Source organism: Bos mutus, chromosome 2 (assembly GCF_027580195.1).
Source record: "Bos mutus isolate GX-2022 chromosome 2, NWIPB_WYAK_1.1, whole genome shotgun sequence".
In the NCBI taxonomy this organism is placed as follows: Eukaryota; Metazoa; Chordata; class Mammalia; order Artiodactyla; family Bovidae; genus Bos; species Bos mutus.
Genome location: NC_091618.1, coordinates 41966658 through 41983263, shown reverse-complemented (window position 1 = coordinate 41983263; position 16606 = coordinate 41966658). Strand labels below are relative to the sequence as shown.

Here is a 16606-nt window from a genome sequence, read left to right as displayed (position 1 = left end):
TCAGTTGCCTTTCCTCTAAACTTGTAGCATTTTAGCAGAATGTCTTAATATGGGAAGATTATCAAAGTCAGGTTCATAACTTTTTAGATATTTTTATTGAGTTGATTTATTTAAAAATCTTCCAGCTAAACCTATAGCTAGGTAAAAGCAATGTAATTAAAAGAAAGCTTCTGGAAACTGCTCACAAATATCTGTCATGACACCAACTTGAAACGAAAGGCAGATTTCCTAAAATGGCATCTAAATTTTTATACTTTGCATTTTAATCTTATGATGTGTCTGGCAGCATGAAACTCATTTTTTGGTAATGGATCTGAGTAAGACATATTTGTAAATGAGGATGTTATGTATAGGTGAATAAGCTGTATTGCAACTTTGCACAGTCTTTCCATCACAGCAGCTTTTAAAATTTCCTCAGGAAAATTGACTGATGGGACATAAATTACAACATTGGCAAAAATGTGTCCTAACCTGTGGGAACTGGAAAACATGTTAATTTTGAATTGTTTCCGCTTTTGACCGTCAGACATTTGCAGAAAATCTTGTGTGATTTATTCTTTTATTTATAATGAATTGTTAAAAAATGTTTGAAAGGGCATTAAATCTTCCTCTCTGCCATTAATCTGCAAGTGGGGGAATAAGGGGGGTTAAATGGCCTCTTTAGTATATTGCTTTACGAAACTGCTGATTCTTGCAATACCAGGCTAGAAATACATACTAATTTAAGGAACACAGAATGTAGGCAGCAAGCTCCTTGCTTTTGTAGAGAAAAGACTAATAGCTTTATTTTAACAAGGCTCTTAACACCCCAGCCAGCAGCAGGCATTGAGTGAATGAAATTGGGAGAACTCCCATGGACTAAAAGCATCTTAATTCAGCATTCCCTCAACTTGCCCCCTCCTCAAACCCCAAGCCCTCCTGATAGGCTGCCATGGGCTGTCATAATCCAGACAAAAAAGATCACCACGTGCAAGGCACACCAAGGTATTAGCTTTTCAACTTGTTTTGAATAAGCTCTCTGAAGTTTCACTTCCTGCGCAGTAGAAAGATAGATATGTCCCAAATCCAAGCCTAAGTTCTAACATTACATTGTTGTAGAAAAATCTAGGTTTCTGTTATGGTTTAAGTCAAGATTATTTCTATCAGACATATATTTAGGTCATTACAAAAAAAAAAAAAAACCTGCATGATACCAAGTGAGATAAAGAGCTTCTTTAAAAAATTAATTGGATCAAAGCTGCTGACCTTATTTTTTTTATGATAAGAGAAATTACCTAATAAGGAATTCTTCAAGGAGGAACAATTCTGAGTCTTGTTGAGCATAGAACAAAATGAGGAATGAACTTATAAATGCCTCTGCCAGTTCTCTCTCCCTTCACTCCCTCCAAAAGTGGCTTGACTTCCTAAGGACCTGACTAAAACTTATAATTAGTGCCTCTTTGGCAACCCTTCTATTTCCTACTTTCAGTTCACAGCTATTTGCAAGAAGCTTTGTCCCCAGCACAATAATTTGTATTGCCGCCATTTCTGAAATAGTAAAAGTGATCAAATCACAAGAGGAGACTAGATAAATTATGATTTATCCATAAATCAGATATTATATTGCCATAAAAATTCACATTTGTAGAAATATACCTGCTAGCACAGGAAAATGCCAATAATAAACAGGTGGGAAAAATTCTATATACCACTAAAATATTTATATATTTATAAATGTTAACAGAGGTCATCTTTGAGTAATTTAGGGAGGAAAAAAAAACTGTTAAATCTGTTTTTTAAATAATTGAACACAAATGTATTCCTATCATCTCCCTTGACTAACAGGTGTTTCTCTGAGCAGGAAATGGCTTTTCTAATCTCCGTATCTTAGAGTACTTAGCATATGGCTCTCTACTTAAGAGACACTAACAAATGTTTATTTACTTGAAAGTATTTCTCTCATTTTCTGAGCATGATAGAATAAGACAGTATATCCAGTGGTTGTTTATTTATTAGAATACTATAAAGATTTTCAACACCGTAGAGTCTGGCTTCCTCTCCCCATCAATCCTTTGAAATCACGCTCAATAAAGCACCAATCAGCATCTCATTGCCAATTCCCACATACCCTTTTGCAGACTTTATATCAGTCACTGTTCAGTTGCAGAGAACAATATATACTCTGGCTAGTTTAAGCAGGAACAAATTTATTACACCATATTAACGGGCTTACAGAATTATAAGGAACATTAGGAAGCAAATTCTTAGAAAAGCTTTCAGGAATGATTTCCCAAGCCACAGGACAGAACCAGGCTATCCAGGGAGCTTCTGCCATTTCTTTGAGGAAACTTTTGGCTCCACGGGTTCAATCCCTGGATCAGGAAGATCCCCTGGAGAAGGAAATGGAACCCACTCTAGTATTCTTGCCTGGAAAATCCCGCAGACAGAGGATCCTGGAAGGCAGGCTACAGTCCATGGGGTCACAAAGAGTCAGACATGACTAAGTGAGTAACACTTTGGCTCCACAAGTCACACAGTAAAGGCCTGTATCAGGAGCCACCATAGCTAGGAAGGTAGAAGGTACCTCAAGCAGGGATTCACCTTTAGTGCCCCAGCTCCAAAGCTACCTTAGCAAGGGGGAAGGATCAGGTAAAGCTTGTCAACACACTGTGGATGCCTTAGATCTTGTCTTATTGAAGCTCTTGGCTGCTTTTGACACTGTGAACCACACTCTCTTTCATGGGACTCTTTCCATTAGTTCCTAAAATAACACTCTCTCCGCATTCTCTCCCTGACCAACTACTTTTACTCAGACTCCCTCCTGGGTTCAACTTTTTTTTTTTGCCTGTCCCTTAAAGTATAGTATTTCTAAGACTGTTATTGGCATTCTCTCTTTTCGTTGCATGTCTTTTCTTTTATTCTGTCTGTAGATGCCTCCTGGGCATTCTAATTCTTTTCCAAGGTTTCAGGTACCATCTGTAGGCCGAAGCTTTCTCAATTCTACATCTCTAGTCCAGATTTTTTCTTCTGTGTTGCAAATTTGTATACTCAATTATCTCTCAGACATTTCTATCAGATGTCCCAACTCAAGCTTAATATATCTAAGTGTTCCAGTGTTCCCTCCTCCCACCCCTACCCCTAAATCTGTTCTTTCTTTAGTCCCATCGTGGCAACAGCTGAAAAGCCCACCTAGTTGCTAAACTCAGAAAACTTAGGCACAATTCCAAACACATCCTTCCCATTAATTCTCAGTCAGTTTTATTGAAGTTACCATCTTAACATCTTTATGTTGCTCCCTTATCTCCATCTTTTTGAATAGCCCCTTGGTTAGGCCTCTATCCTCTCTGACTTAGACTGTCACTGGAACTCAATACTATAACAAAAATAACCTCTCTACCCTGTCAATATGTACTATCACGTATAGAATATCACTTCTCAGTGTCTTCATCAACTAGTGGTAAAATCAAGTTCCTTGGCACGAGCTCCTCCAAGATCCAGTCCATGTCAGTTTCTCCAGAGTCTCGGGTGACAGACTTGAATCTTGTCTCAGATATCCCACGTCCTAGCTTAACCTTAACCTCCCTAACCTTAGGCAACTGCCCAATTTTCTCATCTGAAAAATGGGACAACCATTGAAGACAATTGGGAGGAATGTATGCTGCTGCGGCTGCTGCTGCTAAGTCGCTTCAGTCGTGTCCAACTCTGTGCAACCCCATAGACGGCAGCCCACCAGGCTCCCCCATCCCTGGGATTCTCCAGGCAAGAACACTAGAGTGAGTTGCCATTTCCTTCTCCAATGCATGAAAATGAAAGTGAAGTCAGTCAGTCATGTCTGACTCCTAGTGACCCCATGGACTGCAGCCTACCAGGCTCCTCCATCCATGGGATTTTCCAGGCAAGAGTACTGCAGTGGGTTGCCATTGCCTTCTCCGAGGAATGTATGGGCTAATGCAAATAAAACATTTAACCTTGTTCTTGACACTCAGGAAGGGTCAAATAAATGTTGAATTATAGTAATCAAAGAAGAACTAAAAAAAATGGAGAGATAGTCCTTGTTCTTGGATAGACTTAATATCGTCAAGCTGTCAGCTCTTCCCAGCTTGATCTACAGAGTCAATGTACCCCCAGTCAAAATCCCAGCAAGTTATAAACTGATTCTAAACGTTATGTGGAAAGGCAAAAGACACAGAATAGCCAACACAATATTGAAGGAGAAGAACAAAGTTGGAGGACTGACATTACCCAACTTCAAGACTTACTGTAATGCTACAACAACCAAAACAGCGTGGTGTTGGTGAAAGAATTAACAAATAAAGCAATGGAACACAACAGAGAGCCCAGAAATAGAGGAATATAAATACAGTCAAGTGATCTTTGACAAAGTTTCAAAGACAATATAATAGAGCAAAAATAGTCTTTTCAACAAATGGTACTGGAACAATTGGACAGAGATCAGATCAGATCAGTCGCTCAGTCATGTCCGACTCTTCGCGACCCCATGAATCACAGCACGCCAGGCCTCCCTGTCCATCACCAACGCCCGGAGTTCACTGAGACTCACGTCCATCAAGTCAGTGATGCCATCCAGCCATCTCATCCTCTGTCGTCCTCTTCTCCTCTTGCCCCCAATCTCTCCCAGCATCAGAGTCCTTTCCAATGAGTCAACTCTTTGGCATGAGGTGGCCAAAGTACTGGAGTTTCAGCTTTAGCATCATTCCTTCCAAAGAAATTCCAGGGCTGATCTCCTTCAGAATGGACTGGTTGGATCTCCTTGCAGTCCAAGGGACCTCTTAAGAGTCTTCTCCAACACCACAGTTCAAAAGCATCAATTCTTCAGCGCTCAGCCTTCTTCACAGTCCAACTCTCACATCCATACATGACCACAGGAAAAACCATAGCCTTGACTAGACAAACCTTTGTTGGCAAAGTCATGTCTCTGCTTTTGAATATGCTGTCTAGGGTGGTCATAACTTTCCTTCCAAGGAGTAAGCGTCTTTTAATTTCATGGCTGCAATCACCATCTGTAGTGATTTTGGAGCCCCCCAAAAATAAAGTCTGACACTGTTTCCACTGTTTCCCCATCTATTTCCCATGAAGTGATGGGACCGGATGCCATGATCTCTGTTTTCTGAATGTTGAAACAATTGGACATGCATATGCAAAAAAAAAAAAAAAAAAAAAGAATCTAGACAAAGACCTTACAGTCTTCACAAAAATTATCACAGACCTAAATGTAAGAGGTAAAACTATCTTCCAAAACTCCTAGAAGATAACATTGGGAAAAAATCCAGATGATCTTAAGTTTGGTGATGACTTTTTAGATATGACACCAAAAGCACAATTCATGATGTATTAAATATATGGGAACTCTCCATACCTTCCTGTCAATTTTGATTAAAACCTAAAACTGCTCTAAAAAATAAAATTGATTTTAAAAATTGCACTAGCGGCAATAACCATAATAGTAACCATAATAATATTAATTGTACCAGTGATATTGTTGCTACATTACTAATATCCTTTTCCTTACAGTCTCTCTTCTTTTACCAAAATGTTGACATTCCCTGGAAACACAGTGCTCCTTTTAGGCTTCCGTGTTGTTTCGCTTTTGTTCTCTCTACCAAGAATGCCTTCTCCTGCTACTCCCACCCCCTCCTCCTCCTAAAAGATTCCTCCTCATTCGTATTCAAGTTTTAGAGGAAACTTCAACACCTGTATGAAGCTGTCTTCAACTCTCCCGGGTGGACTCTGGTATCTGTTCTCTCAGACTCCCATTGCCTCCTCCTTCAGACTGACACTCCAGCAGTGATCTCATTGCACCATAATTGTTTGCAGGCCTGTGTCCTTTATATTTAAAGCAATGACGAATTCAAGCCCCTGTTCATTGCTCTGAATGTGGTGCCTCGCATGGCATTAGAGTAAAGAAGGTGTTTAATAATTACTAATTGAATGACTACATTAAAGATGCTTCAGTGTCAACAGAGAAGCACACAAATACATATGCAATTGGAGAAGAATGGAATAATTTTTTAATTGAAGTCTAGTTGCTTTACAACATTGTATGACACAGGGATACAGTGATTTGATTATACACGTATAAGTGTGTATCTATTTTCTCCAGGCTCCTCCGTCCATGGATTTTCCAGGCAAGAGTACTGGAGTGGGGTGCCACTGCCCTCTCCGAATTTAGCTTATTATAAGATATTAATATAGTTCCCTATGCTTTACAGTAAATCCTTGTTTATCCTAATTTCATACTCCCAATTTATCCCTCCTCTACTTCTCCTTTGGTCGCCATAAGTTTGTTTTCTATGTCTCTGAGTCTGTTTCTGTTTTGTAAATAAGTTCATTGGTATCATTTTTTACATTGTGCATATAAATGATATCCTATCCTATTTGTCTTTTTCCATCTGACTTACTTCACTTAGTATGATCATCTCTAGGTCCTTCTGTGTTGCACAAGTGGCACTATTTCATTCATTTTATGACCAAGTACTATTCCAGTGTGTCTGTGTGTATATGTGTTTGTGTAAGTGTATACCACACCTTCTTTATCCATTCCTCTGTCTAGACAGTTAAGGTGCTTCCATGTCTTGGCTATTGTAAACAGTGAACACTGGAGTGCCTGTATCTTTTCGAATTAGAACTTCCGTCTTTTCCATATATATGCCCAGGAGTAGGATTGCTGGATCATATGGTAACGCTATTTTTAGTTTTTTGAGAAATATCCATTCTGTTTTCAAGAACAGGGTAATTTCTGATGTATAAGCATCCCATCCATCTTTTGAAGCCTGGCCTTTGTTCTTCTACCTCCGTGAAGTATTTTCCTAACAACTTCATCTGTGCTCCTGGTAGTAACATCCTGAATAACATTGGTTCATACATTGTCCTACAACATTCTTTAAATATTTCATTTCTAATCCTTGTTTTCCCAACAAGACTAAAAGTTTCTTAAAGATGAGCATCATCCTACATTTAATATAATCTAGCATGCCAGTAGCTTACCAGACAAACCACTGAATATGGGCACAGTCTCTCAAGACACCAGAATGTTAACTGCCCCCATTAGGCCATGCCAGATCAGATAAGAACCCTGAAAATATTAACTTGAAGTTTGGTGACCACTTGAAAAGGATTAGCTGTAAATGTCTAAAGTCACACTAATACATAAGCACAGTGTTTTTCTAACAACTAGAATTAATAATCTTCAATGCAGTTCTGGTATTTACATTAATTCTTCCTCCATAAAAAATAGGTCAAAACAAACCTTAGATAGGCGTGTCTGAGAACAATACTTTAATCAATCGCTTCTTTTTTAGTGCCATTTATTTATCCCCTAATTGTCTGATACCATCCTTGCCCTTAGTCTTTGTTTAAAAGGTCAGCCATTTAAATCAGGGCTTTATCCTAATGCAGAGATTTCTGTCTCTCTGTAGCTGCTTCCAAGTCTATATGTACAGTCTTCATCCTACCTAGGTAGCTACTGGGCTGTCATCCTCTCAAATAATTCCAGCTCCTCCTGTTCCATATATTGATAAAAATATAAAGAGGTTTTACATAGGCACTCTTTAAGTGCCTCCTGTAATCATTTGACACCAGAAATCATCTTTCTTACTCTAAATGTGAGTATATGCTTATTTTGCAATATCTCCCCCCAACAAACCCTCCCTCCACACACCACCCAGGCTGGGATGGTGGTTTCCTTGAGATCTGGGACTGCTGGTAGGAAGAAAATAATTCCAGATTTAGTACTACCTAGAAAATTTTTCTCTACAACCTTGACACTGTGACTTCCTGTGTTTTATGCTTCCCCCTTCCATACCCATTAGATGAGGGCTGCCCCAGCACAAGAGCGAGCACACAGGTGGCCAAAACTCCACATGTGTTGACATAGACAGGTGAGGAATTGATCAGTCAACAAGTACCTTCAAAGTACATGTATGTGTTTATCCCATATGTGTTTTTAGTTATTAGAATAGATATGCAAAAACTATATGTAAAGTCATATTCATGAAGCTAACACATTTTATTGAGAACCCACTGGGGCCAAGTCACTCAGTGCCCATCAGAATCTGAGACTTGTGGAAGAGACCTGAAGAGAGGTGGACACAGGGAGTATAATACATTGAAAGGGACAAAACCAACAAAGACCAACACTAGATAGAAAAGAGTTTGTCACGTCTCTGGTTGTTCGTCATGTCTCTGACAGAGCTCCGGGAGGTTCAGATGATCAGAGAGGGCTTCAGAGAATCTGTGGAAGAACTAGGTGGTTGCTGCCAGTCCCGGGCAGTAAAGAAAGGTTTCATGAAAATGTACTTTTAAATATACATTCTTGTCCCAGCCAAGAGAAGCCTAAGGAGACATGATGACTGTGTAATATGGTGCCCTAAATGGGATCCTGAACAAAGAAAAAAAATTAGGTAAAATCTGAATAAACTATGGACTTTAGTTATCAATACAGTGTTACTATTGATTTACAAATTGTAAGAAATGTACCATATGAATATGAGATGTTAGTCATAGAGAAATTGAGTTTCAGATATGTGAGAACTCTCTGTACTATCTTCTCAATTTTCCTGGAAGTCTAAAGCTGCTCTGAAAACTAAAGCCTATTTTAAAAGGAAATGAAAGTGGTCATAAAAATCTACAGAATACCCCTGGCATGGTGACAAGGAGGAGTCAGTTTGACAATGACCCTTTTTTGAAAGAAGTGACTTTGTTGTTAAATGCCATGTTTGTGGCTTGATCATCAATTCCTATAACGATACTGAGTTCTTGCTTGCTTTTCCATGGTTGATTTTTGGCAGGCAGCAGCAGCATTTGTGCGCTGATTATAATTTTGAGATGCATTGTCAGTAACCAGGGTGCATAATGGATCTTCATCTCTAATTACTTTTCTCTCCACAGGTGTCTGGAAAGGGTCCAGATGGGAACGCACACAACCTCCGCTTTGAGGGGATGGAGCGACAGTACGCCTCCTTACCCAGGTACATCACCAAGGGGTCTCCCCTCACCTTCTCACCCACACATAAAGTCTTTAGAAAAATCTCCATGAAATAGAAATCTGGCTTTGTAATAAGGAATATGTTATAATTTTGCCTTACCACCGCCTGCCGCAACCCTCGTGCCATCCTCACAACTGTGCTAATAATTGAAACACTTGTGGGTTATTTTTTAAGGGAAGAAAATAGTATATCATTGCAATTGAACATGTCAGCAAGAATATTGGATTCTGAATGGAAATCCTAAGCCATTGCTATAAAAATGGTATTGAACAGCCTGCACCCAGCTTAGAGACAATAAAATAGTAAATCCTCTGTCCTAGGAATTACCCATGAGGAAGGGCATGCCAACTTTAACCTTGGAGCTTCCTGTGGGTGTTAAAAAGCAGGAGAGAAATGTGAACCTGGGAAGGTGTTTTTCGCTTGATTTAGAACCTTTCTGAGTTCTTTGGGGAAAAGGCAAATATTGCTGAGAGGCACTGACCCATTGAAGGGAAGAGACATCTGGGTGGGAAAGTTCGCTTGGTGGTTCTGGCCTAACAGAAGCCACTTATGCTATAACTAGACACCCTGAAAATGAGATACCATTCTCAAAGGTTTGTCCTCTTATCGGGGAGACGAAGAATAATTTTAGTCTGCAATCAGTGACACGTGACAAAGGAGAAGGCTTTCCAGGATGACATAGCCTTCAGTGACCATGGGAGTTAAGTGAGTTGAGTGTGAGAATGTGTGAGTTTGAAAAACAAAAACAAAGAAATGTTAATGCCAGCCAGAAAACTAAAATAGTACAGAATGTCCCCTTTTATTTATTTTTTTGTTTTATTTTGTTTTTATTTTATTTTTTAACTTTACAATATTGTATTGGTTTTGCCATATATCAAAATGAATCCACCACAGGTATACATGTGTTCCCCATCCTGAACCCTCTCCTCCCTCTTCCCTCCCCGTATCATGCCATCCCTCTGGGTCGTCCCAGTGCACCAGCCCCAAGCACCCAGAATGTCCCCTTTTAAAAACAGGGGTGCAGGTGGACCCTAAGGAGAGCTTTTCCATCATCAAACTGCATTGTTAAAGTGCTAGCTCATGGCTGGGTTACCGTTTTGAGTTGCGTGTTGACTATATTTCTGTGTGTGAATTGACAAGAATAACATCCTGAATATTACAACAGGCATAGCGTAAGTGACCATCTGCTCTTATAAATAGTATGTTGATTTTCAAAAGTAATAAAATCTCAGATCTAGCAGAGAAGCAATGTTGAACACTGATTGAGCAGGATGCCCAAAATACGATATTTTAAAAGCTTCTGTACAACTATATTTTGTCTCCCTGATTTCTCTTTTTATATGTTGTCTCATAAGTTATTTTTCTCATCCTCAATTTCTTTCCTCTTCTGATTTTTTTCCCCTGGCCTAGTATTTTGTTTTCATTTTAAAAAATAGAAGTAGTCTCCAAAACTCATTTTAAATATAAAATTTCTGGCTTTCAATATTGAAGTGTGTGGAAATTGTGGTTAAAGCAGATGGAAAGTACTGTTCTTAGAAAAGGAAGAAAAAGGAAAACTGGAAACAGTTTAATGTCTTTCCTGGCCAACTTGTACTCAGACTGCGGAAATGGATTTTTTTGGGTACAAACCAAAAGCACAGAAATAGCATTTATAAGTACAGAAATTCTGTAAATTTCACTCATTCATTCCTTCCTCAAGTATCTATTGATCATCTACTACATATAAGGCCCTGAGAGTCTGGAGACTGGAGACACTGTGACCAGTTCATCCTCAGGACCCACTGTCTAGGACAGGAGGTAGCAGATCCACTTTTTGTGAGAGTGCAACCAATGCTTAGATAAGTAATAATGAACATAAAGTCCTCTGAATTTCCAACTCCTATTTAGGTTTACTAATAAGCCCTGAAATGTGCAATCATGGCTGACTCTAAACACGTCTGTTTTAGGATTAAATATCTTGGAGGAAGTTTTTTGACAGAGGCAATACGTTGATGCTGTTTGTGACTCTGGGGGCTGCCATCACAATATATGGATCGACAACATCCTGCCAGCCTTAAGAATATAACTGTAGCCCAAAGCGAAACATCTTAGACTGAAAACAGTTTAGACAAACAGTCCACTCACACACGTAACACAGTGGCAAAAGTGGTGGGCTGCAGGTGCTGACGTACCTTTTTAGGTTCCTGGTAAGAAGGAGTCATGATGGAGAATAAATAAGGCTCAGATCAAGTGCGTGAGCTGTCCCTGGCACCGTTTTTTTTTAATGCAGGGGCTCAAACTTGAGTTTCCATCTCAACATCTAAGGGAGAGATGCAGAGAATCCCCACCTGTGTGCTCTAATCCATCGAGGGGGCTCCATATTTACCCAACAAGATGCAAATGCCTAAGGCAGGAGACAGACTACGGCTTCAGTGTGCCGGTGCCCTTTACCCTGGTTTCCTCAGCCCCCCGGCCCCCAACCTGCCCCAAGAGATTTTACTGTCCATTCAATTGAATCATACCAGCTCCACTGCTCCTTTGTCAGGGGAGTGAGGGGACCACATCTCTGTAGGCACCGCATCCCCTCTTAGTCACAGAGGTGGGGAGCTTTAAAATATTTATGGAGCTAAATTTTTAATTAAAAATAGGAATAATTCTACTTATGGGAAGTCAGTGGCCAACCTTATTGGGGACTTAACATGCTGCTTACTGATTCGGCTCCTGTGCTGTTTGTGGAGAACATCACAGGAGTTTTAAGATAAACTTAATAGTGTTGATTTATATGTCAGATTTGGAGCCATCCACGCAGAAAATGCCCCCCAGTGCATGGAGTTGGTGAGGAGCCCTAGTCAAGGGGCACCCTGGTATGTTTTCATGGAACTCTCATTTTAAAGGAGGCCCGTACAGCCTGCTGCCAGGCTCAGTGACACTTGACCAAATAACGCAGGTGCCCCAGCCTGCTCAGGAAAAAAGACGGTTCCCAGCACTCGGTAGTTACGGGGTTGCCTAAGGCTAAGGGCTAAGCGATGTTAAGTGTTATTGTTAAGCAATGTTAAATCTTTTACCTCTGAAGAAAAATGACTTTATTTCTTTTCTCCTGAGGGTGCTGTTTTGGAAAGCAGAGCGTGGTTGTAATACAACCTCGTTAGAGAGCGTCAGGCTTTTCCCAAGGCCAGCGTTTTACCCAGGCCGTCCGGCCCCCACTTTTTTTTGGTAGTAAACAGAGGGAAATCAGCCTCCCCCTATTCTTGCCTGACACAAATTATTACTCACCCTGGGTGAGCAGGGAAGTGGCTGTTTCCTGGGCTGCTATAACGTGTGAACAACAATGTATGTATTTTTGCAAACAGCTTCTTTTTCACTTCAGCCTCCCAGCCTCTTTCAATTCTCCCAGGCCCCATTCTGATTTTACAGACCTCCTCCTGGTCCGGCCGTTCGGCAGTAAACTCTCTCCTCTCCCATCTCCAGCCTCCATCATTCCCACCTGGCCCATCCCCGACCCCCACGGGACCCCATTATCCCTTCTCTGCAGATGGCTCAGTGCATCAGCACATGATGTTGCTCTTCCGGGCTTGTAATCGAGTGTTGAGTCCTGAGGAGGGAGCGAAAAGGCTCTCCATCTCTTCTGTGGTCCTGCATGCAAGGGCGATGAAAGGTTGCTGGAGAAACTCAGAAAAGCGTTCATTGGTTCCACTACAAAATTCACATTATCCAGCCCCAGCTGGGCCCCTGCTGCTGTCCAGAATTCCTTTTAGTCGTGCTGTCAACTCCCTTGACTGTCCCACAGTGGCCGTTCCAACCCTTTTCTGCTCCCGTTAAGTTCTGCAAAGATGACTAAGCCCCCCAGGCCCAATCTCTAGAGATGATCTCACTTCCTTTTCTTTACGACCTTGAGACATTCAACCTTAGTTCCTCAGCTTCAGCTCCCTGCCGGTCAGACTCGCTCTGTCTTCACCAACACACACTTCCCAAGGGGAGATGCAAAGGCATGGACTTGGAGTCAGGCCATAATTATAGCCCCATCCATCACTTCTCACCTGTGGGATCTTGGGCAAGTATCCAACTGGTCCAGGCTCAGTTTTTTAATCTGCAAATTGGGGATGATATTAGGGACTCTGTATAATGCTTGTATGAGTATTAAATTCAGTGATTCGAGCAAAACCCTTAGTGAAGAAGCTGGCTGACGAATTTTAAGGATTTTTTTTTTTAATACTGTTAGTTCTTTTTAATTTTCTCTCTGGGAATGATGTGTTCCCTTTTTTAATGAGTCAGACCTGTATGGCAGAGCTCATTCTCACTGGCTTTTCAGGGACCCTACATCATCAACTACCCTTCTCTTGTCTATATCATTAAGCCCTTGGCAGTGGCTTTCCTCCCTGTGCTTACAACTGTGAATGCAGAGGCTCAGCTGCATAGTTCGCTGGGAGTTCCCCAGCGTGCAGAAAAGGAGAGCCAATGGCTTAGGGAGATATGCTGGGGGCATAACTGAGGCTGAGATATCAGCCAGCTCGTAAAGAAAGACCCAAGTCCAGATGATCATGAAGGGGACATTACAAACTAAAGTGGCCTGCTGTTCTTATAGATAGGGAGCTCACGTCAGGGACATGGGAGCTAACTCAGGTCTAGGTAAGAGGCCACGGCCCCTGGCCAACAAGGCTTAGATTCAGACCCAGTGTCTCCTGAGTGGTAGAGACCCACCACTGTGAATTAACCAGCAAGGCTGGACATGATGCTCTTGTCACAGGACAGATATGGTAAGGGAGGGACCCGCTATTGACCGGTGGGGGAACGTCCTGGGATATGACAGAGATACTCCTGTCGGCTCAGGACCTGACACGCTGACCAAGCCTCCAGCTGTCAGGACTCGTAGCTGAGCCAGGCTCAGGTGGCAGACCGACCCCATGAACTTGATTTTATTCCATCAGAGAAAACAGAGATCTTCCCTCAACCCTCCTTCCTCCTCAAATCCTCATTTTGCTACTTTTTTGGGAAAGAATTGGCTCTCTTTCCACACCAGCCTCTGAACTCTCACCTCTTGCCCCAGGCTTCTGACCATGCCACTGATGCTCCCAGCTGACTCTGCCTCCAGGTCTTTTCTTTTTTTGTAATATTGGAGTGTAGTTGATTTATAATATTGTGTTAGTTTCAGGGGCACAGCAAAGTGATTCAGTTATACATATATTTATTCTTTCTAGCCCTGTTTTCTATATAGAGTCTCTCTGAGCTGCCTCCTCCATTCTCTTTTTTTTAAACTTTAATTTTTAAATTTTATTTACTTACTATTTAGGCTGCACTGGGTCTTTGTCACTGTGTACAGGCTTCCTCTAGTTGCAGCGAGCAGTAGCTACCCTTTAGTAGCGGTGCACAGGTTTCTCATTCTGGTGGCTTCTCTTGTTCCAGAGCACGGCTCAAGGACATGCAGGACGCAGGCTCAGTAGCTGCGGCACACGGGCTTAGTTACCCCACGGCATGTGGAATCTTCCTGGACCAGGGGTCAAACCCATGTCGCCCGCATTGGCAGGTAGCTTATCTACCACTGAACCACTAGGGAAGTCCCTCCGCCATTCTTATAGATTCAATTCTTATCACTATGACGATGAATCCACAATGAACCTGGCCAATCTTCGTATCTCACTGCCTGCTTAAGTACCCGTCCTTCTATCTCCAAGATACCTCAAAGTGCACGCATGTGGGCTCAGTCGCTTCAGTCGTGTCTGACTCTTTGCAACCCTATGGACTGCAACCAGCCAGGCTCTTCTGTCCATGGGATTCTCTAGACAAGAATACTGGAGAGAGTTGCCGTGCCCTCTTCCAGGGGATCTTCCCAACCCAGGGATCGAACCAGCATCTCCTGCATTGCAGGCAGATTCTTTGCTGCTGAGCCATTGGGAAGCCTCTAATACCTCAAAGCCCCCATGCTAAAACCCAAGCCCTCTGCCATCTTTCTTTAGCTCTTCCTCCTTTTAACTTCCATAACATTAGTTTACCACTTTACCAGTGCCACTGAAAACATCTTAGACTAGATTTTGATTCTTCACTGACCCTTTCCACCACTATTAGATTATAAATTCCTTGAAACAAAGGATATTGTTCTATACCCATCATTTTTGCACCTATCAACAGGACCTAACATAGGACCATGTATACAGTGGGTTTTAATTACACCAGTACACAGATGAGATTTTGTTTTTATAGATTTGTTTTTATATAACTAAGTTGCAGGAAAGAATGCCTCCCTTTTTTTACCATTTATTTCAGAGCACTATTTTCCAAAGTATTGATTTTTCTATGAGGATGTCCCTTTTCCCTAGAGTCAGTAGAAATCCAGAAGTCCAAATAGTTACCCACTGCTGAGCACTTACTATGCACCAGGCCCTGTTCTAAACGGTTTGTATCCACTGACTGATTTAATGTGCACAGCAATCCTGTGACTCAATAGCATCCCTATTATTGTCTTCATTTTATAAGCAAGGACACAGGCAGAGAGAGATTCAGTGAAATTGCCCAGGTTCAACAGTTAGAAGCAGCAGAGCTGAGATTTGAACCTGAGCAGCCTTGACTGCGAGTTTGTACATTTAACATCTAAGGGGCTTAGATCATTCAGCTCAGAGTCAGACCCAAACTCTATGATTATTACACACTCTGTGTTATTTACTCACCTGCTTGTCATTCTCACCAAAGTGTAAGAGCCTTCGAGGACAGGGACTGTATCTTATTCATCTTTGCATATGACACGGAACATTACTAATAGAACAGTTTAGGTAATGCCTTTCAACCATCTCTGCAATGCTGTCATAAAATCAATTTTTTTCCTGTTCCCTGGGGTCCTTCCTCTGAAATATGAACAGTTTAATGCATAATTGCTAGATGAACATTAAGCAATAGACTTTGCCCACCAAGAGGGGAATCCTGTTTTGTTAGAACACTCCTGAGAGTTGAAAAAGCAGTGTCTGCAAATTGGTACTTTGGTTCTTTAAGATTAAGAATAATATCTACCCAGAAGAAAAGAGATGATGATAAATTTTCTGATGCAAAGCTTCATGAGCACTCCCGAGGAGAGAGTCTCCCTTTCCGGGATTGATGTGGGACAAAGACCTGCTCAGGCCGGATCTGCCTTCAGTCCCGATGGTGCTCTCACCCGTATTACAAGAGTTACTTAAGGGGGAAAAAAGTTCTCTCTGAACAGTTGAAGCAGCCTGAGTTTAGTGTGAGAAGTTACACGCTAGAACTGATTTGAGGTAGAAAGAGCAACTCTAGAAGGAGCAAACACCTTATGTGTGCTTCCTTGGAGCCCAAAATAAACCCGCCTTCTAAGTTTGTGCTGGGTACGATTGTGTCCAGACTAGAAGAACGCATCATAACAGCAGACTTACGCTTTAACGTGTCAGTTGGTTTCTTGATGGGTTTCAGCTTTCTCACCTGCATCCGCCTTTGCCCAGCCCCAGGAAGACTGAAGTCACAAGCGCACAGCCAACTTGGAAGCCTGCAACATGCACAGCACCCACTAGGTTATAATATCCACAGAGACGTTTACCTCACTGCTTAAAGACACTCTGACTTTGCCCGTTCTCATCTCCAGTTAGCCTCTGCTCTGTTCACAGCTATTGAATCTTCCTTTGCCAACCTTGCCTCACTTTCTGGCC

The 16606-nt window shown here is 41.6% G+C and overlaps 1 protein-coding gene across 1 annotated transcript in view; it reads left to right on the top strand.

Annotated features, from left to right (window-relative positions):
* The window catches only part of PARD3B (par-3 family cell polarity regulator beta), a 1148960-nt gene that overhangs the window by 1068566 nt on the left and 63788 nt on the right, over nt 1–16606 (top strand). Inside the window, exon 22 of the mRNA XM_070387813.1 lies at nt 8887–8966. Coding sequence (XP_070243914.1) covers nt 8887–8966 — 80 coding nt within the window. The remainder of the gene's footprint in view (nt 1–8886; nt 8967–16606) is intronic.